This window comes from Prionailurus viverrinus, chromosome X, assembly GCF_022837055.1.
Source record: "Prionailurus viverrinus isolate Anna chromosome X, UM_Priviv_1.0, whole genome shotgun sequence".
Lineage (NCBI taxonomy): Eukaryota > Metazoa > Chordata > Mammalia > Carnivora > Felidae > Prionailurus > Prionailurus viverrinus.
This window is the reverse complement of record NC_062579.1, coordinates 91,949,834-91,976,881: the sequence shown is the minus strand read 5'-3', so window position 1 is coordinate 91,976,881 and position 27,048 is coordinate 91,949,834. Positions and strand designations below refer to the sequence as shown.

General features: G+C 37.4%; 1 protein-coding gene and 1 pseudogene across 5 annotated transcripts in view; one reads left to right on the top strand and one right to left on the bottom strand.

Moving 5' to 3' along the window:
• Positions 1-26,392, top strand: part of CUL4B (cullin 4B) — a 41,488-nt gene extending 15,096 nt beyond the window's left edge. For 3 of the 5 annotated variants that reach the window (XM_047843858.1, XM_047843857.1, XM_047843859.1), the window contains exons 4-21: positions 3,732-3,835; positions 4,255-4,324; positions 5,341-5,414; positions 6,205-6,367; positions 6,514-6,603; positions 6,895-6,977; positions 7,917-7,984; positions 9,420-9,538; positions 10,130-10,322; positions 15,122-15,226; positions 15,682-15,792; positions 16,235-16,326; positions 17,411-17,518; positions 18,390-18,503; positions 19,547-19,652; positions 20,765-20,937; positions 22,356-22,508; positions 25,240-26,392. In XM_047843858.1, the coding sequence (XP_047699814.1) occupies positions 3,732-3,835; positions 4,255-4,324; positions 5,341-5,414; positions 6,205-6,367; positions 6,514-6,603; positions 6,895-6,977; positions 7,917-7,984; positions 9,420-9,538; positions 10,130-10,322; positions 15,122-15,226; positions 15,682-15,792; positions 16,235-16,326; positions 17,411-17,518; positions 18,390-18,503; positions 19,547-19,652; positions 20,765-20,937; positions 22,356-22,508; positions 25,240-25,335 (2,022 nt within the window). In that variant the 3' untranslated portion in view covers positions 25,336-26,392. The remainder of the gene's footprint in view (positions 1-3,731; positions 3,836-4,254; positions 4,325-5,340; positions 5,415-6,204; positions 6,368-6,513; positions 6,604-6,894; positions 6,978-7,916; positions 7,985-9,419; positions 9,539-10,129; positions 10,323-15,121; positions 15,227-15,681; positions 15,793-16,234; positions 16,327-17,410; positions 17,519-18,389; positions 18,504-19,546; positions 19,653-20,764; positions 20,938-22,355; positions 22,509-25,239) is intronic. The other 2 variants (XM_047843860.1, XM_047843862.1) reach the window with 1 other exon arrangement.
• Positions 12,472-12,569, bottom strand: LOC125158008 (uncharacterized; annotated as a pseudogene).
• Positions 26,393-27,048: the final 656 nt, after the last annotated feature.

Below are 27,048 nucleotides of genomic sequence, written 5' to 3'. Positions count from 1 at the left end.
TTTTGTCTTTTTTACGTAAATGGTAGACCATGAACCACATGGTTTAGTCCTTTGTATATTTTTTTAAAGATTAAAAAAATTTTTTTAGTTTAGAGAGAGAGCGTGCAAGGGGGGAGAGAGGCAGAGGGAGAGAGGGGGGAGAATCTTAAGCAGGGATCATGACCTGAGCTGAAATCAACCGACTGAGCCACTGCGGTGCCCCAAAGATAGATAGATTGTTTGTTTGTTTGTTTGTTTATTATTTCAATGTTTATTTTGGGGGGAGAGAGAGAGAGCGCGCTCGCTCGCGCATGAGCGGGGGAGGGGCAGAGAGAGAGGGAGACACAGAATCTGAAGTAGCCTCCAGGCTCCAAGTTGTCAGCACAGAGCCCGACACGGGGCTCGAATCCAAAGACTGAGATCTTGACCTGAACTAAGTCAGACGCTCAACCGACTGAGCCACCCAGGTGCCCTGCACCAAAGATTTTTTAAAGTAGGCTCCATGCCCAATGTGGGGCTTGAACTCATGACCCCGAGATCAAGAATCACAGTCTTCTTCCAACTGAGCCAGCCAGGTGCCCCTAAAGTTTTTTTTTTATTTAAGAATTTATTTTTAAGTAATCTCTGCACCCAACATGGGACTTGAACTCACAACCCTGAGATCAAGAGTCACATACTCCACTGACTGAACCAACCAAGCACCCCAGCCCTTTGTATTTTTATACCTATTATGGGATTTCTTTAGAACAGTACTAGAGCTTGATGAAAGGTTGTCAGGGAAGGGAAATGACTAGATCTGGTCTATATATGTTGAACAGTCAAAGTTAACTAAATTAGAGAAGCAGAGTGTTCTCTTCAATTTGACCTTCAGGACTCACCTTAGATCCTTAGATGCTCCCTTTCCTGCCTTTTTTATTTTTGCCTCTTAACATTTTAAGTTACTTTTCAACTAAACATGGGGGAGATGGTAAAGCCCGGCTAAATTCTCTATTTCTCGCTATTCCCACTAGCTCTTCATTTTCTTTTGGTCTTTGGGATTCCACCTCTTTATCTCTTAGGAAGGCTTTTCTGACTTGCCCCTATCCTAAGGAGACTGGGTTAGGGCCTTGCCTCTGTGCTTATCCTTACCATAGCACCTAACAGTGTTTTGTAATTATATGTTTTCTGGTCAGTTTTCTCCTTATGCTATAAGCCCCTTCTATGTGCAAGACACATTGCTAGTTGTAAGTATGTTGGTTTTTGAATATTTACTGTATTGCCTGGTTCAGAGCCCCCAAAACATTAATAGAATATGTGGATACATAAGCACATGATCTCTTTTTCTCATTAGGGAGAATTAGGGGATAGATATACTTGAAAAGGTAAAGTATTGACTCAGTGACAGATCACTGTGTTATGATTGGTGACAGTGCCAGGTGAGGCAGTTAGGGAAAGCTTATTGGAAGAGGTGGGACCTAGTAAGTCATAAGGGAATATGATATCTTGTGTGAGAAATACAGCAGGAGGGAATGGGAGAAGGAGGAGTCGGAGAAGTACTGGAAATGGGAAATGTGCATAAGATGAAGTACAAAGAATCTAAGGGAAATAAATGCTGACAAAATGAGTCATTCAAGAGGAATACCAGATACAATGAGATTACTAAAGGAGGAAGGGGGAGAATCCATAGAGAACCAATGTGAACAGAAAGGCTCATGAAATAAGCATAAATACACCCTTTAGGTATTTGTGGCCTACCCCAAGGCCACTTGGAAAGTGGCCAGGGGAGACTGAGGCTTCTTATTCAGCCGTAGCTACTGGATCTAATTGGCCTGCTGTTTCCTGGTGAGGTGCCGTGACTTTCCTCCAATGATATAAGTGGTTTTCTTTAAGGTTTCTTTTCATTTACTAATTTATTTACTGGACCTGCATGCTGGGAATGTGACTTAAAACTACGTATTTATAAAATTCCACTCCAACCAACAGAACTTGGAGTCAATTTTAATGGATTTTCTGCCTTTTGTTGTGGTGAGGAAGGAATCTTGGTGTTATGTTTAAGTTATTACTAGTTGGAATTGTAGATTATATCAGAGTTCATCCTGAGAGTTTTTACCATGCCTGTTGTTTTAAATTTGAAAGCCTTTGATACACATAACAAGAAACTCATTGAAATCTGAAGTTTGTCCTTTTGGGATCTGAGTAAAAAAGGAAGACCAATTCAACTATTAGAATGAAGAAAAAATACAGTCATTTTGGTTATAATTAATGTTTATTCAGTTGTGCAAATTAAAAAAAAATTCTGTATTTAAATATTCTTAGACTTAAATATTGGAGAAAAGTATTTGGTATTTACCTCATACTCTTATAATACTGCTAGCAGTAATGTTTCTGTTGTTCTGCTTAGGATGACTTTCAAAGAAAGTACAATTAAGTTTTAATTCATTGGTGGTCAAAGTGCCCAACTCATCTGATAAACAACTGGTGAAATTTGTTTTTAAAACTCAAAATGGAGGGCACCTTGGTGGCTCAGTCATTTAAGTGTCCAACTTCGGCTCAGGTCATGATCTCAAGGTTCGTGAGTTTGAGCCCTGCATCAGGCTCCGTGCTGACAGCTCAGAGCCTGGAGCCTGCTTCAGATTCTGTGTCTCCCTCTCTCTCTGTCCATCCGTCACTTGTACTCTGTCTCTCTCGCTCAAAAATAAAATTTTTTTTTAAAATCTCAAAATGGGATTCTGCTTATGAAAACAATGAGCATTTTAAACAAGAAAGCATTTATATATAGTAGTTGTTACAAATTGGATGTCTCCGTAGGGGGAGAACTTGACTTGATTCCCTGTGTCCTTAACCTGAACAGTATATAATATAATAAATATACTGGTGGGGATTTTTTTTGGGGGGGAGGGTGGTACGTTGGTTATGAAAAAGTTCACCTGCATTCATATTTTATTTTACTTTATTTTTTTAATCTTTATTTTTGAGAGAGAAGGAGAGACAGTGTAAGCGGGGGATGAACAGAGAGAGAGGGGGAGACACAAAATCCCAAGCAGCCACCGGGCTTTGAGCTGTCAGCATAGAGCCCAACATGGGGCTCGAACTCACGAACCCAACTCATGAACTGAGAGTTCATGACCTGAGCTGAAGTCAGACACTTAACCCACTGAGCCACCCAGGCCTCTTCCTTTGTGTTTTAAATGGATGAATATGGGGTGCCTGGGTAGCTCAGTCGGTTAAGCGTCTGACTTCAGCTCAGACTTCAGCTCAGGTCATGATTTCATGGTTCGTGGGCCCGAGCCCCGCTTTGGGCTCTGTGCTGACAGTGCAGAGCCTAGAGCCTGCTTCAGATTCTGTGTCTCCCTCTGTCTCTCTGCCCCTCCCCTGCTCATGCTCTGTTTATCTCTCTTTCTCAAAAAGTAAATAAACATTAAATTTTTTTAATGGATGAATAAACTTTTTTAAATAAATTGATGTAAAAATATTAAAATAGTAAGAATTTGAGGGTTTCCTGGGTGGCTCAATCAATTAACTGACTCTTGACTTCAGCTCAGGTCATGAATTCATGGTTCATGAGTTCAAGCCTCACATGGGGCTCGTGCTGGCTGTAGGAGCCTGCTTGGGATTCTCTCTCCCCTCCCACCCCTCACCCATTCACACATGCTCTTTTTCAAAATGAAAAAAAAATAAAAAAAACTTTAAAAAAAGTTCAGAATTTGATGTAAGTAATCGAGAAATCCCTACCCCATTTTTCTCCTTAAACAAGTATGTGTTTAATCTTGCAGGCTGTGGAAAATCTCTGTTCCTACAAGATTTCTGCAAACTTGTACAAACAGCTGAGACAGATTTGTGAAGATCACATCAAAGCACAAATTCATCAGTTCAGAGAATATCCTTTTAAAAACCAAAAATACTGTTTTTTTACCTTTGACCTCTTTTCCTATCCCTCACTATTTAACCCAACTTGAAGTGGAATGCCTGTGTTTTATAGATTTGTTGTTAATTTCATTTCTAGAGAAAGAAGAAACAAGTTTTTGACTTTTCAGCTTTAATTAGGTTCCAAATTTACATTGTAGTATAAGTTTACTCTTGTCCTAACAAATTTCCATTTTAAGAAAAAATAATCTGAGGGAAATCATAAACAACACAATGCTCACTTATATGTAAGACTTGTTCTAAAAGGTATTTTTTTAGTGGGATCTAAAACTTTTTTACAGTTTAATAGCATTTTCTATAATAAGACAAATGTGCTCTTCTATTGCTTATTACTTGTACTAAGCACTTAAAAATATCCTTGACATATTTCATGGATTCATTGGATAGTGTTCTTTTTCTAAAGAAGATTGATAGATGCTGGCAAAACCACTGCAGACAAATGGTAAGCTGGAAAAATATTGTAGTTAAATACATTTTTTCAAATACATGGATGTTTTAAAAGCTTTGCAATGTTTGGGGGATAGCCTCAGTATCTGCTCTTGTTCTGAATTGAAAACAGATTTTGTTTGAGTTTTCTACTTTAAAACTGCTAGTTATAGGAAGACCACAAGTTTAGAATGATTTGCACCTTAGGATCATTTTTATTTTTGTCATGCGTAAACTAAAAGTATTTGTATGACTAAAAAAAAGTAACATTTTTGTCTGTTAGTCTTTTTTTTTTTTTTTTAATTTTTTTTTCCAACGTTAATTTATTTTTGGGACAGAGAGAGACAGAGCATGAACGGGGGAGGGGCAGAGAGAGAGGGAGACACAGAATCGGAAACTGGCTCCAGGCTCTGAGCCATCAGCCCAGAGCCTGACGCGGGGCTCGAACTCCCGGACCTCGAGATCGTGACCTGGCTGAAGTCGGACGCTTAACCGACTGCGCCACCCAGGTGCCCCTGTCTGTTAGTCTTGATGGATATCTCACCCACCTACTCGATTACCTGTGAAGGTGCCTGATGCATTTTAGTTTATTCAGATCAGAACTTTTTCCTTTTCCCTAATCGTATTTATTTTATACCTTTTAATCGCAAATTAAAAATTTTAAAATCCCCATACCCAAAACCCACATGTGCAATTTAAGGCAGTTTCACTCTGAATGGGCACTATTACTGAAGAAGAATTGCATGTGTGTCTCTTTGATTCTGTTTTTATTTTTGGTTACTTCTCAAGTTGCAGAGAGGTCATAGGACCATTCTAAGTGTCCCTTTTCTAGAAATTACAACTAGGATTAAGACAATAGAATAGTTTAACAAAAATGGCATGGGCATATTCTCAGGTAGATTTCTTTATCTGTGTGTTTGATTCTAGTAGTTTATGTATAAAAGTGAACCCTGCAATTTTATTCTTATTTTATCAAGAGCAAATATTTCAGCTTAACAAAATATAAAAATTGGTTTTCTTTTTCATTGGCAGATCATGATTAGAAGCATTTTTTTGTTTCTGGATAGAACTTACGTTCTTCAGAATTCAATGCTACCCTCGATTTGGTAAGAATGCCAGAAAAAAATTATGAAAAGATTTGTTACAAATGATAGTTAAATCTTAATTACACTAATGGAAAGAGAGTAAGTGATTCTGTGAACATTCTCCTAAAAATTCACATTTGGCTTCTAGACTTGTATTTATAGCAGTTTTACCTTCTTAATTAGTTTTGCCTATGTTGGAGATAGCTCGCATTCCTTGAGCATATGATACTTTATAAAGTTTTTTTGTTAGCCAAGGGATTAAAGTTTGCTCTGGACTGTCTTATGAGTGTGCATTATTTTGTTGCTTATCAAGAGTTTGCTCATTATCTTTTAACTTTGTTATGGAAAATTCCATATATGAAAATAGAATAGTATAATGAGCTCTTTCCCCCACCATGTGCCTAGTATCTGCCTGCAGTAATTATCTGGAGAGTTTACTGATTTTTGAGTACTGAAGCCAGATTACAAATGACCAATTAGCCTTCATTACCAGTACAGTGAAAACCATTTTATATCTTTGAACTAATTTTGTCTCTTGATTTGACCAAGGAAGAAATCCACCAAAGGAAATAATACAACCAAACTTAGTTACGGAGGAAGACAGGAATTTAGCTTCAATTCTCATTAAAGGCAATGATTTTCCTGTATACATTAATTCTAATAATGTTATGTAAAATTAAATGTGTGGAGTTTATCTTTTCACAATTGCTGCTTCAAATCTGGGGCCCTCATTAACATGTGGTGAGAAGTTAAGCAGGTTTCTCTAGAAGTGGTATTGTTGTCAATTAATTATATATGTTTTTTATTTTAGGGACATGGGACTAGAGTTATTTAGGGCTCATATTATAAGTGATCAGAAAGTCCAGAATAAGACAATTGATGGCATTCTTCTCTTGATTGAGAGGGAAAGGAATGGTGAAGCAATTGATAGAAGTTTACTCCGAAGCCTTTTGAGCATGCTGTCTGACTTGCAAGTAAGTTAACTTACTTCACTTACAGAGCTGATTGCTATTCCTAGTTTGATGTTTGAAAACCAGATTCATGGTGCTATTCACATAGAGGACATTTAATAAGTATTGAATAAATGAACTCGTTTGTTTTGATTCCCCCCCACCCCCAGATTTATCAGGATTCTTTTGAACAACGGTTTTTGGAAGAAACTAACCGGCTCTATGCAGCTGAAGGCCAAAAATTAATGCAGGAAAGAGAGGTACTTAAAAATCATGATTAATAAATCCACTGTGTCTCATAATAGACCTTACTTTATAGAGCATAAGCTGCCTTTTGCATTTATCTTCTGAACATTGTGACGCTTTTCTCTCACTTGGGTTCTCCTTTCTTTTCTCTCTCCTTAAAGGCCAGAATTCTGGATCGTAAACTACCTATAATTTTACATGTTTCAGTCCTGTCATTCAGGGCTGTCCCCAGGGTATTTTGGATTTGACATTTTCTGAATGATTTATGGGGAGGAAAACAATAATATGAAAAACTGTCTTTGTAGGTTCCTGAATATCTTCATCATGTTAACAAACGTCTAGAAGAAGAAGCAGACAGACTTATTACTTACTTAGATCAGACCACCCAGTAAGTATTATATGCTCAGTCTAATAGACTTTAACCAGTGTTGTTGAATCACTTAAGGCACTAAGCATCCCCAAACCTGTTAGTACCCATTTTCAGGTGTGATTTGAGATTTTTAACAATTGTTTTCTTAATGTAAACTTCAAGTTATTTTTCTGTAGTTAATTAGATTTAATCAAGGGTTGTCTGCATGTGTTAAGGATGTAATTTAAAAATAGTATTAGAGAGGTGCCTGGCTGGCTCAGTTGGTAGAGCATTCAACTCTTGATCTCAGGGTCATAAGTTTCAAGCCCCACATTGGACGTAGAACTTATTATTTTTTTTAACGAAAAAAATACTAGGCTGATTAAAATTCAGTAGGTATGGGGCATATGGGTGGCTCCATTGGTTAAGCTTCCAACTTAAGCTCAGGTCATGATTTCATGGTTGGTGAATTCAAGCCCCGCGTCGGACTCTCTGCTGTCAGTGGGCTCTCTGCTGTCAGCGCAGAGCCCGCTTGGGATCCTCTGTCCCTACCCCTCTCTGCCGCTCACGTGCGCATGCTCTGTCTCGCTCTCTCTCTGTCAAACATAAACTTTAAAAAAATCAGTAGGTGTTTGGAGGAGAAACTGTTTCTGTGCTTTCCTAAATATTAACCACCAAGGAGTTCCTGTAAACAGCATGGATAACTACCTTCCTAATAAAAGCAGAGAAACTTGGAAAAAGCCAGCCACGGCAAGACCATGGAAATACTTATTTAGTGATGTAAATCAAATTCTGAAATAATGCACTTTTTCTTCTTGCATAAGTAGAGTGCCTCTGAGCACCAATAAATTTAAATGTAGGATAGGAATATTAAAATTATCGTAAAATAAGCTATATGTGATTTTTCCACCCAAAGAAAGGTTTTAAATTTTCAGGAAAGTCCATTGGCGGTAATTCTAAACTTTTTCTTTCTTGTAGGAAGTCATTAATTGCTACTGTAGAAAAACAACTTCTAGGTGAACACTTAACAGCAATTCTTCAGAAAGGTAATTGACAATTTATAAATAAAGAGATTACATTTTAAATGGTAGAAGCAGACAAGTAAAAAATTTTTAAGGATTACCCTTTTAAAAGCTTGATGCTGTGTGGCTGCTTTTCTGAGGATGGACAAACCCCTTTTCCCTATTCATCATTGTAAACTTTCAGGAGGTGCTTCTTGCCTTAATTTAAAGATACAGGAACTGAGGAGGCGCCTGGGTAGCTTAGTTAAGCAGCTGACCTCGGCTCAGGTCACGATCTCACGACTCACGAGCTCATGGGTTCCAGCCCTGTGTTGGGCTCTGTGCTGCAGCTCAGGGCCTGGAGCCTGCTTTGGATTCTGTGCTCTCCACCACTCCCCAACTCATGCTTGCTCTCTCTGTCTCTCTCAAAAATAAATAAACATTAAAAAAAGATACAGGAATTGAGAATGAGAGGGGTCCACTAACACCAGCAAAAAAAAAAAAAAAAGGCAGTGGGAATTCTTGACTTAATTTGTAAGACTATGGTAAGATTCCTTTTTACACTCAGGTGTTTTTATTCATAGCATATAAAACCAAGCACTTCTAATCCCAGGTGATCTTGAGGGTATACCCTGAATTTTATTTTGACAGTGCCAGGAATACACAAGTCTTACCTTTCTCTCCCAACTACCTTTTGTATAAAATGGATATATTTTAGAACTTCAAAGCAGTTACATATTAGTTCATTCTGAAAATCAAATACAGAACCTCATTTAAACTTGGCCTATTAGGGGCGCCTGGGTAGCTTAGTTGGTTAAGCATCCAACTTTGGCTCAGGTCAAGATACCATGGTCTGGGAGTTCGAGCCCCGTGTCGGGCTCTGTGCTGACAGCTTAGAGCCTGGAGCTGGCTTCAGATTCTGTGTCTCCCTTTCTCTCTCTGCCCTCCCCTGCTCGCATTCTGTCTCTCTCTCTTTCAAAAATAAATAAACATTAAAAAAACACTTAAGCTTGGCCTATTAATGCATGGTTTTTAAAACACCACAGACTGTATCCAGTACTCTGAAAAATATGTATACTAATTAGTGCCAGATATAATATGGCTTCCACACACATGTGTGAGTTATATTTAAGTAAATTTAAGTATATTTAAGTAAATTTAAGTAAATCACTTAAGTATATTTAAGTGTATTTAAGTAAATCACTTATTACAAATTGGTTTATACCTCTGATCTATGCTAAATGGAACAAACTGTTGCATAATTATTTTTGTTTTTATATAGACTAAAGCTCCCTGTATTTAGTTTTCATTTGGAAAGGTGATTTATCTATTTGGATTGACTAGAAAACAAGTGTCCGTTAAAATTCATAGACTGGTGATAGTTTAGACCACTATTACATTAATAATTTAACTTAATTTTCATTAAAATGTCTGACATTTTTGGTAACTATTTTTAATGCCAAAATATTTGAAATTCCAGGTTTAAATAACCTCCTTGATGAAAACCGAATTCAAGATTTATCTCTCCTGTATCAGCTCTTTAGTAGAGTTCGAGGTGGAGTTCAGGTTCTCTTGCAACAGTGGATTGAATACATTAAGGTATTAACAATTAACCTGTGTTTTTTTCAGCTATTATAATCTATGCAAAATGCATATCAGCAAGTATTTCTTGTTAGATCCAATTTTTTTTAAGTAATGGGAATTTTGAAGGCGGTAAACCTGAGAATGATAGCTGTGTAACAGATCAGCAATAAAAGTTATCTTCCTGATGTCTGATATGATTTCTAGCTTCAGTACTTAGAATAGTGAATGTGGGGAGTGGGGGCAGGCAAGAGGATTTTTGTTTGGATCCAAAATTTCTTTGCTTTCTTCAATTTTACACTGAAGCTAGATTGCTATTTTTTAAAAAAATTCAAACCTGACTTTAAAAGTAGGAACAAAAGCCCAGAGACTTACAATAATACTCCATTATGATACCATATACCCAGTAAGTCATTTCTTATTTTGTGACTGTAGATGAATTGTATCAGTCTGCATGTTTTATCACTTTAGTTTTTTCTTTTCCTGACCTCAAAAACAGCTTTACTTTAATATTTTGATATTTAAAAATGTGTGTACTTACTTAAAATATGATTTGTGGATTGTTTTCATCAGATAATTCTGCTAAAAAGTGGTCATTTTTATTTTTAGGCATTTGGCAGCACTATTGTAATTAATCCTGAAAAAGATAAAACCATGGTTCAAGAATTACTGGATTTTAAAGATAAGGTTGACCATATAATTGATATTTGTTTTCTGAAAAATGAAAAATTCATCAATGCCATGAAAGAAGCATTTGAGACATTCATTAACAAAAGACCAAACAAACCTGCTGAACTTATAGGTATTTTCCAGTATTTTTTTTCTGTCTGTTTAATGTTCTTTTATTCATAAAATTTCAATTAATTTGAAACTTTGACAAGGTTGTAGTTGATTCAACACCTCATTTATTTGGGGTTGATTAGGTGGCAGTTTCTAAGAACCTTATTCTAAGGAATAAGTCCTTCGAGGTAAAGAACATAAGTCACATGTCAAACATGATGTTCTGTCTTGGTAAGATCGTACATTGGACCCTATTTACTTTTATTTACACTAAGCTTGATACCTGTTTTTTAATCCTGTAGCAATTTAGAGGTGGGACAGGGTGCTACTTCTAGAGGCCCACACTTAGGGCTACAATAAAGTCTAGCAAGAAATTATAGTTGCTGGTGAGAAAGGAAAATGTCCAGGACAGGGGCACCTGGGCGGCTCAGTTGGTTAACATCCAGCTCTTGATTTTGGTTCAGGTCATGATCTCATGCTTCCTGAAATTGAGCCCTGTGTCAGGATCTGTGCTGACAGTGTGGAGCTTGCTTGAGATGCTCTCTATCCCTTTCTCTCTGCCCCTATCCCATTCATGCGGGCACTCTCTCTCAAACTTAGAAAAAACGCCCAGGACAAAAATAATCTGGTCATCTGGGTCCATTTAGTGTAAGGATATGATATATGGCAGTGTTTCTCAGGTTTTCCTACCAAACTACCCTTTAGTGTCAGGAGAGGTACTCTCTGAAGGTTTAGGGTCCTCTGCCAAAGGGATGAAATTTCGTTGATCTACTACTTACCTTTAAATTTTTTGGCAGATTTTGCCTTTTACTCTGTGTCTGGTTTGTTTTCATAAGTAGCATTTAAGATTGCTTGACATCAGTATAAAATGGACACTCAGAAGATGTGCCAGGTCTTTCAGTGGCTTTTTTTGGAGATGTAATTGCCATATGTTCTATTAGTTTCAGATGTACAGCATAGTGATTCAACATTTGTATGCATTGTGAAATGGTCACCACGATAAGCCTAGTTACCATCTGTCCCCTTGTGAAGTCAATACAGTATTTATGGACATTATTTATATTCCCATGACTTTTTTTATAACTGAATCTGTGTTTCTTTATCCCCTTTACTCATTTTGACACCCCCAACCGCCCTTCCTCTGGCCACCACCAACCTGTTCTCGTATTTGAGTCTGAATTTTGTTTTGTTTTTTAGATTCCACATATAAGTGAAATCCCATGGTATGTGTCTTATTTCTGTGTCTTAATTTCACTTAGTGTACAGCCCTCAAGATCTGTTATGCAAATGGCAAGAGTTCATTCATTTTTATGGCTGAATAGTATTCCATCACACACACACACACACACACACTCTCTCTCTCTCTCTCTCTCTCTCTCTCTCTCTCTCACTCTCGCTCTCTCTCAACCTTCTGTATCCATTTATCCATTGATAGGATATTTAGATTGTTTCCCTATCTTGGCTGTTGTAAATATGCTGCAATGAACATAGGGGTACATGAATGTTTTTGAATTAGTGTGTTCATTTTCTTCATGGTGGAATTGCTGGATCATATGGTAGCTCTATTAATTTTTTGAGGAACCTCCATAATATTTTCCATGGTGGCTGCACTGGTTTACATTCCCACCAATAATGCCCGAGGGTTACCTTTTCTCCAAATCCTCACCAACACATTTTTTTGTCTTTTTGATACTAGCTATTCTGACAGATAAAAGGTGATATCCCATTATGATTTTGATTTGCATTTCCCTGATGATTAGTGATATTGAGCATCTTTTCATGTGCTTTTTGGCCATCTGTATGTCTTTGGAAAAATATCTATTTAGGTCCTCTGCCAATTTTTTAATTGGATTTTTTTTGTTAACTGGGTTGTAGGAGTTCTTTATCTATTTTGGATATTAACCCCTTGTTGGAAATTGGTTTTTCTGTATGGTGTAAATCATGGTCCAATTTCATTCTTTTGCATGTGGCTGTCCAGTTTTCCTAATACCATTTATTAAAGAGACTGTCCTTTTTTCCCATTGTATGTCCTTGCCGCCTTCGGCATGGATTAATTGACCACATAAGCATGGGTTCATTTCTGGGCTATTTATTCTATCCCATTGATACGTGTGTTTGTTTTTATGTCCACATGATACTGTTTTGATGAGGGATTCTTTTGGTTTGTTTTTTTAAATATGGAACGCTTCACGAATTTGCGTGCCATACTTGGGCCATGCTGATCTCTGTATCCTTCTGATTTTAGTATATGTGCTGCTGAAGTGAGCATTGATTACTGTAGTTTTTTTTAATGTTTATTTTTTAAAAGAGAGAATGTACGGGCATATGCGTGTGGTGGAGGGGCAGAGAGAGACAGAATCCAAAGCAGGTTGTGCACTGACAGCTGGATGTGGGGCTCGAACTCATGAGCCGTGAGATCATGACCTGAGCTGAAGTTGGTTGCTTAACTGAGCCACCCAGGCGCCCCTGATTAATGGTTTTGCAGTATAGTTTAAAATCAGGAAGCATGATGATACCCGTGGCTTTGTTGTTCTTTCTCTAGATTAGCTATTTGAGATCTTTAGTGGTTCCATACAAATTTTTAAATTATTTGTTCTAGTTCTGTGAAAAATGCCATTGGAATTTTGGTAGGGATTACATTGAGTCTGTAGATTACTTTGGGTAGTATGGATGTTTTAACAATAGTAATTCTTCTAGTCCATGAGCACAATATATTTTTCCATTTATTTGTATCGTCTTTAGTTTCTTTCATCAGTATCTTACAGTTTTCCACATACAGGTCTTTCACCTCTTTGGTTAAATTTATTTTTAGGTATTTTATTCTTTTTGTTACAGTTGTAAATGGGATTGTTTTCTTGAGTTCTCTTTCTGATAGTTTAGTATTAGTGTATGGAAACACGAGACTTTTCTATATTTTGTGTCCTGCAACTTTACTGAATTCATTTGTTTTAATAGCTTTGTGGTGGAGTCTTCAGGGTTTTCTATATACAGTGTCATATACAGACAGTGACCATTTTACTTCTTCCTTTCCACTTGTATGCCTTTTATTTATTTTCCTTGCCTAATTGCTGTGACCAGACTTCCAATATGATGTTGAATGAGACTGGGAATAGTGGGCATCTTTGTCTTGTTCCTGATCTCAGAGGAAAAGCTTTCAGCATTTCACTGTTGGGTATGATACTAGCTGTGGGTATGTCCTATATGGCCTTTATTTTGTTGAAGTACATCCCCCTACACCCACTTAGTTGAGAGTTTCTGTTGTAAATGGCTATTGAATTTTGTCAAATGCTTTTTCTACATCTAATGATGATCATATTATTTCTTTCATTTTGTTAATGTGGGTGTATCATGTTGATTGGTTTGTGGATGTTGAACCGTCCTTTCATCCCTGAAATAAATCCCACTTGATCACTGTGTATGATCCTTTCAGTGTATTGTTTTTTTTTTATTTTAACAGTTTTTATTTTTTTAATGTTTATTTTTTGAGAGAGCGCAAGTGGGGGAGGGACGGAGAGAGAGAGAGAATCTGAAGCGGGCTTCAGGCTTTGAGCTGTCAGCACAGAGCCCGACATGGGGCTCAAACTCACAAACCATGAGATCATGACCTGAGCCAAAGTCGAGACTCTTAACTGACTGAGCCACCCAGGCACCCTTCAGTGTATTGTTGAATTCAGTTAACACATGCAAGCTCATCTACCTGTACTAGTGAGCTATGTGGAAAGTGCAGTGATGATTCTAGCACCTTGATCTTCAGGGAGTATATTACCTGTATCTCTTTGCCCCCAGATCAGCAGACATATCTTCCACGTATAGTCTAGGTGCTTTTCAAAAGGCTGTTTTTTCATTGGGTCTTGAGGTGAGCCAGGCTACAAGGAGCCCTCCAAGAGGGGAATCCCCATTTCCTAGAGTACTTTGGGATCCCTGGAAATCACGTCTGTTGGTTATTTAATAATTTTTTAAAATGTTTATTTTTGAAAGAGAGACAGAGCACAAGCGAGGGAGGGGTAGAGGGAGAGAGAGACAGGATCTGAAGCAGGCTCTAGGCTCTGAGCCGTCAGCACAGATCCCAACGTGTGGCTCGAAGCCACAAACCGTGAGATCATGACCTGAGCCGAAGTCAGTCGCTTAACCCAACTGAGCCACCCAGGTGCCACAAAATCTGTTGGTTTTTTAAGTCAGATGTTCCCGGGGCTCATCTCTCTGCTGCAAATCACTGAGGCCAGGGTGCCCGAAGTAAGGCACCAATCCCTTGTTCCTCCAAGAGAAGCACCTGACTGGTGAAATCTTTCCCTATTGTGTGTTACAATATCGTGTCTCTGCCTCTCCTACCCATCTTGCTGTGATCCTTTTATCCTTTGTTGTAGAGAGCAGTTCATCCAGTTTTCAGATGTTTTTCAAAACAAAACGCTCCATGGAGCTGTAGCTGGGGTCTGTTCATGGGAGGAAGTGAGGTTAGGCTGTTATGCTGCCATCTTGGACCCCCCCCCCCTCATCGTCAATGGTTTTGATGACTCCAGCATGGTACTGTATACACTACCTCCCCCAGGATACATATACCCCATTTTACTAACCATCAGGATAGTGGAAAGTACATGAGATATGGAGCCAGAAAACTTGGGTTTGAGTTCAGGCTCTGGTATTTATTAGCTCTGTGATGTTGAATAAGTCACCTGATGTCCCTGACTTTGGAGACTTTAGAAATGCATGTATATCTCTGAAGCATTGAAAAATTCAGTGTATCATATTCCTATTTGGGTGTATATAGTGCCTAGTATCTTACGGATACTAATGATCACTAAACAAACTTTCCCCCCATTTTAGCTAAGTATGTAGATTCAAAGCTTCGCGCAGGCAACAAAGAAGCTACAGATGAAGAACTTGAAAAAATGTTGGATAAAATTATGATCATATTTAGATTTATCTATGGTAAGTGTTTTTGCCTTAAAATTTATCTTTTAGAACAGAGCACTCAACCTGGAGGGAGTATTTATTTGGGAGTTAGATATTTAAATTTGTATTAGATTTGTTGCATTTAATTCATTGGGGTACTTGTGGAATATTACTTAATTGCCTTGTGCTTTGACTTTTCCACTTATTAAGAGCCTTGATTTTTGCTACTTTTTTTAATCTGTTAATGCCAAAGCCACCAGTCGACTAAAACTTTTTTAAAGAAAAGTTAATGTAGTCTTCTTTACAGCAAAGAACATTTGAAATGTCCAGCATAAATATCTACCTCTAATGTCTGTTGCATTTAACGAACTTGGGTAAAATGTATAAATTTAAATAACCTGGAGTAATGGTATGATTTATTAAGCACTTGGGAGCCATTGTGTCAGAACTTTTTATTGGCAACTTAGCTGTATTTTATTTTTTTAACATAGGTAAGGATGTTTTTGAGGCCTTCTATAAGAAAGATTTAGCCAAGCGCCTGTTAGTTGGGAAAAGTGCATCTGTAGATGCTGAAAAATCAATGTTGTCCAAACTTAAACATGGTATGATTGTCATTCTTTATATTCCTTTTCTTTGATTTCTGAGGGACAATGCTACCTTAATTTTTATTTAATTACTTGCCTCTTTCGTTAATCATTATTCAGATGATGAAAATGTAAATTGAGTTAAGTTTATGAGGTTTCCATCCTATTGTACATATCCAAAGCGGTTGCAGTTTTTTAGAAAATAAAGCATTGTTCTTGTTTTTATTATTTGTATAAATATTTTCCATTTATCTTATGCCTAAATAGTAGATAAGGTTACTACAGGATTAAAGAGTTTGGCTCTGAATTAGTGGGGCATACACTTTGGGGTAAGGATTTTTTCATTCTTATGAACAGTTACAGATCATATTTCATGCTAAAATACATTTTACATTTCATGTTTTCAATTGTTTGTTTTCACCACTTTAAAATATTATAAATGTATAAACATCTTTAATAGAATGTGGAGCTGCTTTCACCAGCAAACTTGAAGGAATGTTTAAAGACATGGAACTTTCTAAAGACATCATGATTCAGTTCAAACAGGTAAAAGTGAGTTAAACTCTTACTTAATTTCTCAAACTTAAGTGTATTTAGTTATTTCCTTTCTGTGGTTTGCACTGAAGAGGATAAATAGGAACCTACATTTGTTGTAAATACATCATAGCAGCTTAGATGATGTTCACATTAGAGAAATCACCAATGGAATATATTTGACCTACTTCAGAATTTATTCCCAGTATACACCCAGGGTAACACAAAAGCAAATAAAATGCATCGAACTGAAGTGGGGACAAGAAAAACTGTAGCTAGATCGTGAGAATGGGGCTTTCTCTAACATCCAGTCACTGTTAGTGATTTATATGTTCAAAGCTCGCAATGGGGAGAGAGGAGATTCAATAAAATGGTTGTAAAAGGCCTTTGGAGCCATTGGGAATGAAAAGCTTAGATCCACGGTTTTGTAGATGTTGGTTATGATGATTTTGAAACATTTAAGAGCATAGGTAATAGTGATAGCAAATTAAATTTTCCTCTCAGGGTTTTTGTAATGGCTTCTTTACCACTATATTGCTATGGTGGGAAATGATAGTGGACAACGCAAGAGAAAGAGCAGCAGGATCACATTCCCATAGTAGTGGCAGAATAGGGTTTATTTGCTTTGCTCTTTCCCCTTCCTCTTCCTTCACCACTTCAGGTTACCCCCTGCAAGCAGGCAGTGGAGCACGTGAAAAAGTGGATACTTGGGCTGGCTGGTGGGGTGAGGAATGGGGGTTGCTACAAGTTGCTCAGGTCACATTAGGCGTCTCCAAAGGTGGGGACTGCAGGTGGTAGGGGGAAAAGAATGGACATGAGATTCTACCTATAACAGCCTAGCCATAAGTGAGAGATTATTGAAGTCGATAATGCCTCTAACGAGGTCACATGATCCTTGTGTGCCTTTGTAATAAAATGTTAGCTAATGCATTTGATAGAGGCTTCGTTTATAGTCCTTTTATAACAGTTCCCTTTTATTTTAAAGATGGTCAGTGTTGGCATGTAATTTTATAATGGGGAACTTCTTGAATGGGCTATTATTATGACATGAAATGTATGCACTTTTTTAAAGACCTCATTGTGTGTGTTGATCTTATTGTAGTATATGCAAAACCAGAATGTACCTGGGAATATTGAATTAACTGTGAATATCCTGACAATGGGTTATTGGCCAACATATGTGCCTATGGAAGTCCACTTACCACCAGAGGTAAGAGTTGCTGTTCAGGACTTGTGTTATAAGCACAGAAATACATAACACTTCTATTTTGTTTGTCATTGAAAAATAGATACTTTTTAAAGGTTTGTGTCAGCATGCCAACACCAAATGCCAACTGTTTTAATATTTTGCTCTTCCTTTTATTATTCTTGTACTTACTTCGTTAGAGCATAGTTAATGATGTCAAGTTTCTGGGTCCAGAGCCAATTTTCATGACTCTCTTTTTCAGTTTTCCAGATTGCACCCATCTTTCTGCCCAGCTCTCAAAAATTCTTGCCCATATATCACCTGGGGGTTGGATTGCTGAGTCAATGGGCTTGAGTAAATCCATCCTAAATTCTGGGGAAATGTCTTAACTCAGGACTGAAGCTTAGAAGCGGGGTTAAAGCTAGAGATAGATATTGAGAATCCTTCATGGAGATGATCATGGAAGCCAAGGGGGTCGAGATCTCCCTCATTAAGAGGAAAAGAATGTAGAAATAGAAAAAAATAGGGCTGAGACAGAACATTGGAAAAGGTTCACATCTGGCAGGTGGTAGGAAGAGGAAGAAACCAACAAAAAAGCAGTCATGAGGTAAAGGAAGCAGCATGATATGGAGGCACAAAGCCACTGGAGGGGAATGTTGCAAAAGAGGGGGTGTTTAAATGTTGCAAAGAGATGGAAGCGTATAAAGGCTGATGAATGCTATTAGATTTGGTAGTTGGCAGATCATTACTTTACATCAAAGTGATCAGTGGCTACCAGGTATAAAAACTGATACTAAAAGCTTCCAGAAATTATTATACATGAGGTGAATAGAAAGAATGGTGAAAGCGATACTGGATACAGAGCTTAAATAAAGCTGTATTTTATTTACTGTAGATGGTAAAACTTCAGGAGATTTTCAAGACATTTTACCTAGGCAAACATAGCGGCAGGAAACTTCAGTGGCAGTCAACCCTAGGACACTGTGTGCTAAAGGCAGAATTTAAAGAGGTAAGTAGATGTTCCCATAACTTAGTGTTCATCTTCATTTTTGTTGTTGAGGTCATCCTTTTTTCTCCTTTAAACACTTTTTATTTGAGTATAGTTGACACACGATGTTACATTAGTTTCAGGTGTACAACATAGTGATTTAACTTCTCTATACATTATACTATGCTCACCACAGAGGTCATTCCTTTTAACTTGACGATTTGTTTTACAAGTTTATCCTAAATATATAACAGTGACTGCTTTGTGTATATTATTAAGAATGTGGTCTTCGTGGTTGAATTAGCTCTGCTGCAAAACCACAAACAGTAACCCTTTTGTTGCCATCCTTTCCCCACCTGTGGATACAGGATTCCCATTTCCACTTCTTGACAGGAACCTTCTTGTTGCTGGGAGCTAGGGAATAGAGTGGATGTAAAGGAGAATAGTTCCCGTATCTAATTTCAAAAAATTCCTGCAACTTTTCATGACTAATTTGAATCTAACAAGTTGAAAATGCATTTGAAATAGTGATTTCTTGCTGCTTGTGAAAAAAATCTGTAGTGATGCAATAAGGCCAAGTTATTAATGTTTGGTTTTTTTTTGAGAGATAGGGACAGAGTGCGAGCAGGGGAAGGGGAGAGAGAGGGAGACACAGAATGTGAAACAGGCTTCAGGCTCTGAGCTGTCAGTACACAGCCTGACGTGGGGCTCAAACTCGGGAATGGTGAGACCGTGACCTAGACCGAAGTTGGATGCTTAACTGACTGAGCCACCCAGGCAATAAGGCCAAGTTATTAATTTTCATTACTTTGTTGTTCTGTTTTAATTACAAGACATTTTTAAAAAGACCCATAGAAAGGTCACCCAATCCTTCTTTTCTATTTCAGGTAGGATCACACCTAAACCCTACACTGAACGTACTGGCTTTTCTGTATAATGTTAATCCACGTTTCTAAATCCACTGAAGGAAAAATGCTTTTCCTGTTAAAAGATTATTGATGATTTGATTAATTTTCATGTGTTTTTTAAAAAATGATGGCTAAACTCTGCTGTTTCTCCAACAGGGTAAAAAAGAACTCCAGGTCTCTCTCTTTCAAACCCTGGTGCTGCTAATGTTTAATGAGGGAGAGGAGTTCAGTTTAGAAGAGATCAAGCAGGCTACTGGAATAGGTTTGTGTTGAGTCAATCAATTAGCAAGCATTATTCAGTGTCTGCTGTGTGCATTCCACTAAGGTTAAGAGCTCTGGGGGGATACAAAGGAATAATCCCTCTTAGCACTCATAATCATGGGGAAAGGGAAAAATGACATTTGTAATAATTTCACAGCCAATAAGTATCAATCTGTGGGGCTGACTAGGACTGTGTTAAGAGTTTAGTGAAGCAAGAAACGTCTGTGGGCTGGCATAATTGGGAAATCCGTCATGAAGGAGGTGATATTTGAGGTGGCCTTCAAGTTTTAGTTAGGGAGGTGGCATATGCTGCCAGGGGAGATAGTGTGAGAAAAGTCTTGGTAAGAATGAGCACAGTGTGGGCAGGATTCATGAAGAATGTAACTGCAGCATCGAATAGTGAGATAAGGGTAGGTAAGATGAATAGAGCCTGATCATGGAGAGCCTTGAAGATCTAGCAAATGAAACCTGCATTGTAGGGTCTCAAGCATGAGACATCATGAAAGTGGCTTATTTACACAACTTACCTGGAATCAACAGACAATAGGGCAGCTTGGAGGATGAAGAGATGCCAGTCCAGAAACTAGTCAGGGTAATTCAGGCTTAAACCTATAAGGGGCTTCGATTTGAATGAGGCCAACGAGAATGGAGAAGAGGCATCTATCTCTAAGGAAGCAGCTACTAGGTACATGAAGGAAAAAGGGGAAGGACAGTTAAAAGATGATGCCAGGGTTTCTCACCAGAGTGGATTGGTAGTTTCAGGACTAACAATTAGAAAGAATATACAGTTTTATGGGGAAGATTATGAATAAAATTTTAGACATATTGGAGTTGATGATAGTTAAACAGCGAAGTGGAGGTGTCTTTTGAATGTGGGACTAGAAGGAAGTGAGATGTCATTTCTGAAGATTTGGTAGTTATTCACGTGGAATAATTGGAGCCTTTAGAGAACCACAGGAAAAAGGCCATTGGATAGGGCAAAGAGGAAGACCTTGACCTTGGGGAAAAAAGGAAACAGTTTTAATCGAGGGATGGGGTAGAAGCTAGATTGAGACGAACGTAGCTGTTTATGTTGATGAGCTAGTAACAAATAATCCACTATTTCTTCTTCAGAGGATGGAGAATTAAGGAGAACACTGCAGTCATTGGCCTGTGGCAAAGCTAGAGTTTTGGCAAAAAATCCAAAGGGCAAAGATATTGAAGATGGTGACAAGTTCATTTGTAATGATGATTTCAAACACAAACTTTTCAGGATAAAGATCAATCAAATCCAGATGAAAGAAACGGTATCTCTTTTGCATTCTCCTTGTCCTGATGCACTGGAATTACATGTATTCATAATAAAAATGTATAAAGAAGGTTTCATACCTGTACTATTGGCACTAAGGTTTTCTGTGCTTATATTTAGCTCAGTATATTTCAGTACTTGATCTTGCAGTTTTTTGGGGTTGGGGGGGAGTACACACAACTGGGCCTGATACTCAAGATAGTTCTGTATTCTGCTTTTTTTGCTTAACATTAAGTCTTTAGAATATTCTATGCCCTTAAATATCTTCATAAAATGTCAAGTGGCTACACAGTGTTCTTTTACATGGCCATTATAATTTATTCAACCAATGCCTGCTGGACGATTAAATTCTTAATTTCTTAGTGCTGTAAACAAAACTGCCAGAAATATCTTTGTACTTTAATCTCTCTGAGACTTCCTTTATGATAAATTCATGGAGGTACGTATTTTTTGGGGTTAAAGAGTACGAACAGTTTAAGAATCTTAAAACTGATGTTGTATTGTGTTCTAGAAAGACTGGACTAATTTATACTCTGTCTAGCAACAAGAATGCCTGTCTTACTGGTGCCCTCACCAGCAGCACTACAGATTGTTTTACTTTTTAAATCTGCACCAATTTGCTGGGTGAAAACTCTGGATGATTTAGTTAGTATTTCTTTGATTAACAGTGAAGTTTTTGTTTCTGCTATTTGAATTTGTAAGGGACTTGTATTGTGGAAACAAACAACTCCGGCATTTCCTGACATCATTTGGTTTCAGTTCCAAAGGTTTAATGCAGTACATGAGGAAAAATTTTAATGTGAGACAGAGGGCAGTATCTCAGACAAGTTCCTGTTTTATACACATTCACATCAAAGGTGTCATATTCCCTTAGAAGATTACTGTGTCCTTTTACAGCATTTATGCTGTATCAGAAAGAAATGGGCTGCAAAAAGCCCAAACTCTTAGGTGCTAAAGATGAACATTTTTGCCTTAGCATTAAAATTGATAAACTGACTCATAAACAACCTAAATTTCTGGTGGTTTTGAACACTGTAATAACTTAACACTGCATTTCTGATTTATGTATTATAAAATAATTTTTAAAAAGTTTGACTCCAGTTAGTACTATACTTTAAGTCAGAGATCAGAGTCCATCACTTCTACGGAAAAGCTAATGTCATACAGAAATCTGGTCAATAACCCCTTATGACACATTAACCAATATTGGCATTACTTCATTGGTACAGGACAATATAATTAGGACAGAAAGGTATTGTTTTGACTGTCATCGTCTGTATTTATAAGCATTCTGCAAATAATTAAATATATTTAAATCATTAATTAACAGTATGTCATGGCCCTAAAATTTTCAGTTTGTGTAAGCAAATTTCACTTCAGGTGTAGTTCCTAAGTTTGAAAAAATTTTGTTGTTAGGTTGAAGAACAAGCAAGCACTACAGAAAGAGTATTTCAGGACAGACAGTACCAAATTGATGCTGCAATTGTTCGAATCATGAAGATGAGAAAGACGCTTAGCCACAATCTTCTTGTTTCAGAAGTGTACAACCAGTTGAAATTTCCAGTAAAGGTAGGTACTTGTATATTTTTGTATTGAGCTTGTTACATAAAAAGAACATGTTAGATTTTCAGACACGAATCTTTTAAGTTATTTATTTTGAGAGAGGGAGAGAGAATCCTAAGCAGACTCCGCGCTGTCAGTGTGGAGCCCAGCGTGGGGCTCAAACTAACAGAGATCGTGACCTGAGCTGAAACCCAAGAGTTGGACACTTAACCAACTGAGCCACCTAGGCGTCCCCAGACATGAATCTTAAAAACATAGATTGATTTCTCCTGCTCATATATCTGTGATTCCCCCCCACAAAAAAACCCTTTGTTATCATATGTGGATAGCCGTGACAACAGGGAAAACTATTTATAAGAGCTCTTCTTATACCTGAAAGTTTAGCTGCTAAATGCAAAATTTTCAGGTTCATTCACATTATTTCTTTTGATCTTGTTTTATTTTTGTTTATATTTTCTTTTTGAACTACTTTGATATTTTGACAGATTTGGTTATTTTCAGTTATAGCTTGTTTTATTTAGCTTATGTAAGTGTCCATTAAAAACTATTGAGACAGGGGTTCCTGGGCGGCTCAGTCAGTTGAGTGCCTGGCTTCAGTTCAAGTCATGATCTCACTGTTCATGAGTTCAAGCCTCGCATTGGGCTCTGTGCTAACAGTGGGGAGCATACTTGGGATTCTCTCTCCCTCTTGTCTGCCCCTTCCCACCTCAAAATTAATAAACTTTAAAGAAAAAATTCTATACAGATAACTAGCCATCATTAGGCATCTTTTTGAAAAGTTTAGCAGTTCTGGCAACCTGAAATTGGTCATTAAATGGACATGTTCCAGTGTAGATGTTCAATATTAAAGAGGCTTAGACAATGTGGTGTTTTACTGGCCTATTTTTCAATTTTTTTTTTTTTTGAGAAGATTTCCAAACCTTTGTTATGATAAAGACTTCATAGAGTTTGGATAAACTCTTGGCTCTTGAGGTTCTCATGACCTTTAGGCTTAGGTAAATCACTTCGTCTTGTTTTATAAAATGGGGATAATCTATTTAAATCGTAGGTTTAGGGGCGCCTGGGTGGCTCAGTCGGTTGGGCGTCCGACTTCGGCTCAGGTCAGGATCTCGTGGTCCGTGAGTTTGAGCCCCGCGTCGGGCTCTGTGCTGACCACTCAGAGCCTGGAGCCTGTTTCGGGTTCTGTGTCTCCCTCTCTCTCTGACCCTCCCCCATTCATGCTCTGTCTCTCTCTGTCTCAAAAATAAATAAATGTTAAAAAAAAATTAAAAAAAATAAATCGTAGGTTTATTGTGAGGCTTAAATGAGGTATGATATATGTACAAAACTTATTAGCTTTGGGCCTGGCATGTAGTAAGTGCTCATTAGCAATTAATGTTAATAAGACAGGCTTTCTCTCTTCTCCAAATCTAATACTGCCTTCTCGTTACCACACTCTTACCCATATGCTCTGCCTTACAACCATTTCACCTCCAGCCAAAGAGATCACTGGTGCTAGGGCAATTAAAGGATTTCTGTAATACTGTTTTTTGGCTTCCCCATCAGACCACTTTCCTTCTTCAGCCTTCTCAAGTGGCCATTTTATGCAATCTGAAAAACAATTAGCAAGATTACATTTTTTTTAATAGGCTAGATACAAAAGACAATGAGATTTTGTCATCCAAGAGCTAAGAATGCAAACATGAAAACAAGTTATAAGCTTTCTTGATTTTTCAACCATAGGTAGAGTTCAGATATCCAAATTGTTTATAGTAGATAACAGGTAAATCTTAAACCTGAAATACAGAGACCTGAATAATGAAATGGAAATTCACTTATCAGACCATTTGTTGTAGTATTTTTGTAAATAGTGTTTTCTGCAGTACATTTTTTAAATCTTAATTTATAAAAATACAACATGACTTTGAGAACTACCTTTTGCCCAAATTTAAGGTCTACTTAGTCTTTTCAGACTCTCTTAGCAAAACTAAATAGCATTCTGGTTTCCTAAACTGTAATGTATTCCTCCTGTGAAGTTACGATAAGTTAGTCTTTGGTATTTGTGCACAGCATAGCTGGTTCTTTTTTTTTTTTTTTTAATGTTTTATTTATTTAGAGAGAATGCAAGCAGGGGAGGGGCAGAGAAGGGAGAGAGAATCCCAAACCCGTGCTGACAGTGCAGAGCCTGATGCAGGGCTTGAACTCATGAACCGTGAAATCATGACCTGAGCCAAAATCAAGAGTTGGACACTTAACCAATTGAGCCACCCAGCCTCCCTGAAAATAGCTGGTTCTTAAAAGACTTCCTTTGGGTTGCCTGGGTAGCTCAGTCTGACTCCAGCTCAGGTCATGATCTCATAGTTTTTGGGCCCCATGTCAGGCTCTGTGCTAACAGTTCAGAGCCTGGATCCTGCTTCAGATTCTGTGTTTCCCTTTCTGTCTCTGCCCCTCCCCCACTCGTGTTCTAGCTCTCTTTCTCAAAAAATTAAAAATAAACATTAAAAAAAATTTAAAGCTATCTTTAAAATAGAAAAGTAACAGTATTGTATAATGATATGACAAGATGTGACAGTATATGTATAGTATAAAAACATTTCTTAATCTGGTTTTATTTTCATTATATTTTTTCTCTTTAAAAAAGTAGGGAGATAAAATACATTAAATTAGTCAGCCAAAAAAAATTTTTAATGGGGTGTTGGTACATGGGCTTGAGCCAATGATGATGAGGTTTGCACTGAAAATTTGCCTTCTTTTACAGCCTGCTGATCTTAAGAAGAGAATAGAATCCTTAATTGATCGGGATTACATGGAAAGAGATAAAGAAAATCCAAACCAATACAATTATATTGCATAAACATTGGCCTCTGAGTATTTGGTATCATATACAGTAGCAGTGGATAAACTAACCTGTTGATCCTATATTATTTGACTTCTTTTATACTACCAATGACCAAATGAAGCAGTGTAATGGAAATAGTTGAGTCGACTTTTTCAGTGGTTAACATGCCCATTTAAAGAGTTAATACTTAACCTTTAAGAAGAATGTTGTTGAACTCTTTGCATGTTATTTAGTATGATGTGCAGAAAATTCTTAAGAAAGTACCTGGTCTTCATGATTCCTCTTTGGAACTGGGGAAGAGGTCCCTAAGGCTATTAAAAAAAAAGAGGGGGGGGGTTCTTATACACCATTAATTATGAAGCAAAAGGTTTATTTGCTTAAAATGTCATTTAAAGATACTTAAACTGCATGCAAACTTTATTTACTGTACAGAGTTCTGGATGTATTTATCAAATAGAAAAACCACCCTGGACTTGGTTGTTCACATGTTTTGTGATTTCCCTTGAAAAGAAAAATAAGTTGTCGTAGCTATTGATATTTTACTAAGTAATGTTCTGTTACACTGAAAGGGATGTTTAAAAAAAACTTATTTGGAAACAGGTTTTCAAGTAGAGGGACAGTTGCTTATGTAATCTCTTGTATATACACATCCTAAGGTGTTCCATCTATGACTGTGGGATGTGTGTATATGGCTTAGCCCTGAGTTTACTGTTCTGATTAACAGGTACTTATAAAAATAGCTGAAATAGAAAATTGCTGATCAGCTGTACTGGAAGATATGGTAAGAGAGAAAAAAAATCCAACTCGTCATATGAAAAGTGAATACAATATGAACATTGCAAAAGAGACCAAAACCCATGTGTTTTGTAAATTTTTACAGAAGCAAAAATCATCAACTAGTTTTCAACTTCCTTTAGACTTTAATGTTGTTTGGACAGTTTTATCTTTAACTTGGACCAATTGTTAGATTGTTACAGGCTTCCTAGGATTTAGCATTCCTATTTTCTCTACCAAAGTTTTTTTGGGAAGCACCCCAACTCCTTTTTGTTGCTAAATAAACCTTTCATCCTTCTTCTGACTTCCTAAAGACCTAGATATAAAGGTCCTCTCCCTTTGTTTTCCCTATATACCTCCTAGTCAGGAATTCCAAAATCTGTATTATGTTCATCTTACTCCTTTCAAAATTTCTTGAAGAGTTCTCATAGCCAGCCACTGGACATCTACTTTTCAGGGGAATGTCCTAGGATTGTTCATACATAGAAAATAGCAAAAGTATTGTTATTCAAATTGGTAATGTGAGTAAAAAGGCTTCTCTGTAGCATCGGTTGGTTTTTTTTGTTTTTGTTTTTGTTTTTTTGCTTGTTGGTTTTTCCTTGAGAATTGATCTTGGAGGAGAAGCAGAAAATTTGTTTGGGTTTTTAAAAATCAGAATTGCTTTGATGTTTTTGGCAACAGTAGATTTCCTTGACTATTTGGAGCCATTAGAAAAAATACCTAGATCCTAACCATCAACTGAGGAGACGTTTGGCTCTTGTGTCTACTATTGTTTTCTTGAGTTCTCAAGACCTGTGACCAGCTGTTATTAAAAAGTTGCCTGTTTCTCTGATTGCATCAACTTGCACACTGTTAACAATATGTGGTATTTAGAATGCCTTCCTGATTATTTTTGAGTGTGGCCATTGTCTATATTTTCTCAGCTTCTCCCTGGTTTCCTTGCATGAGCTCATC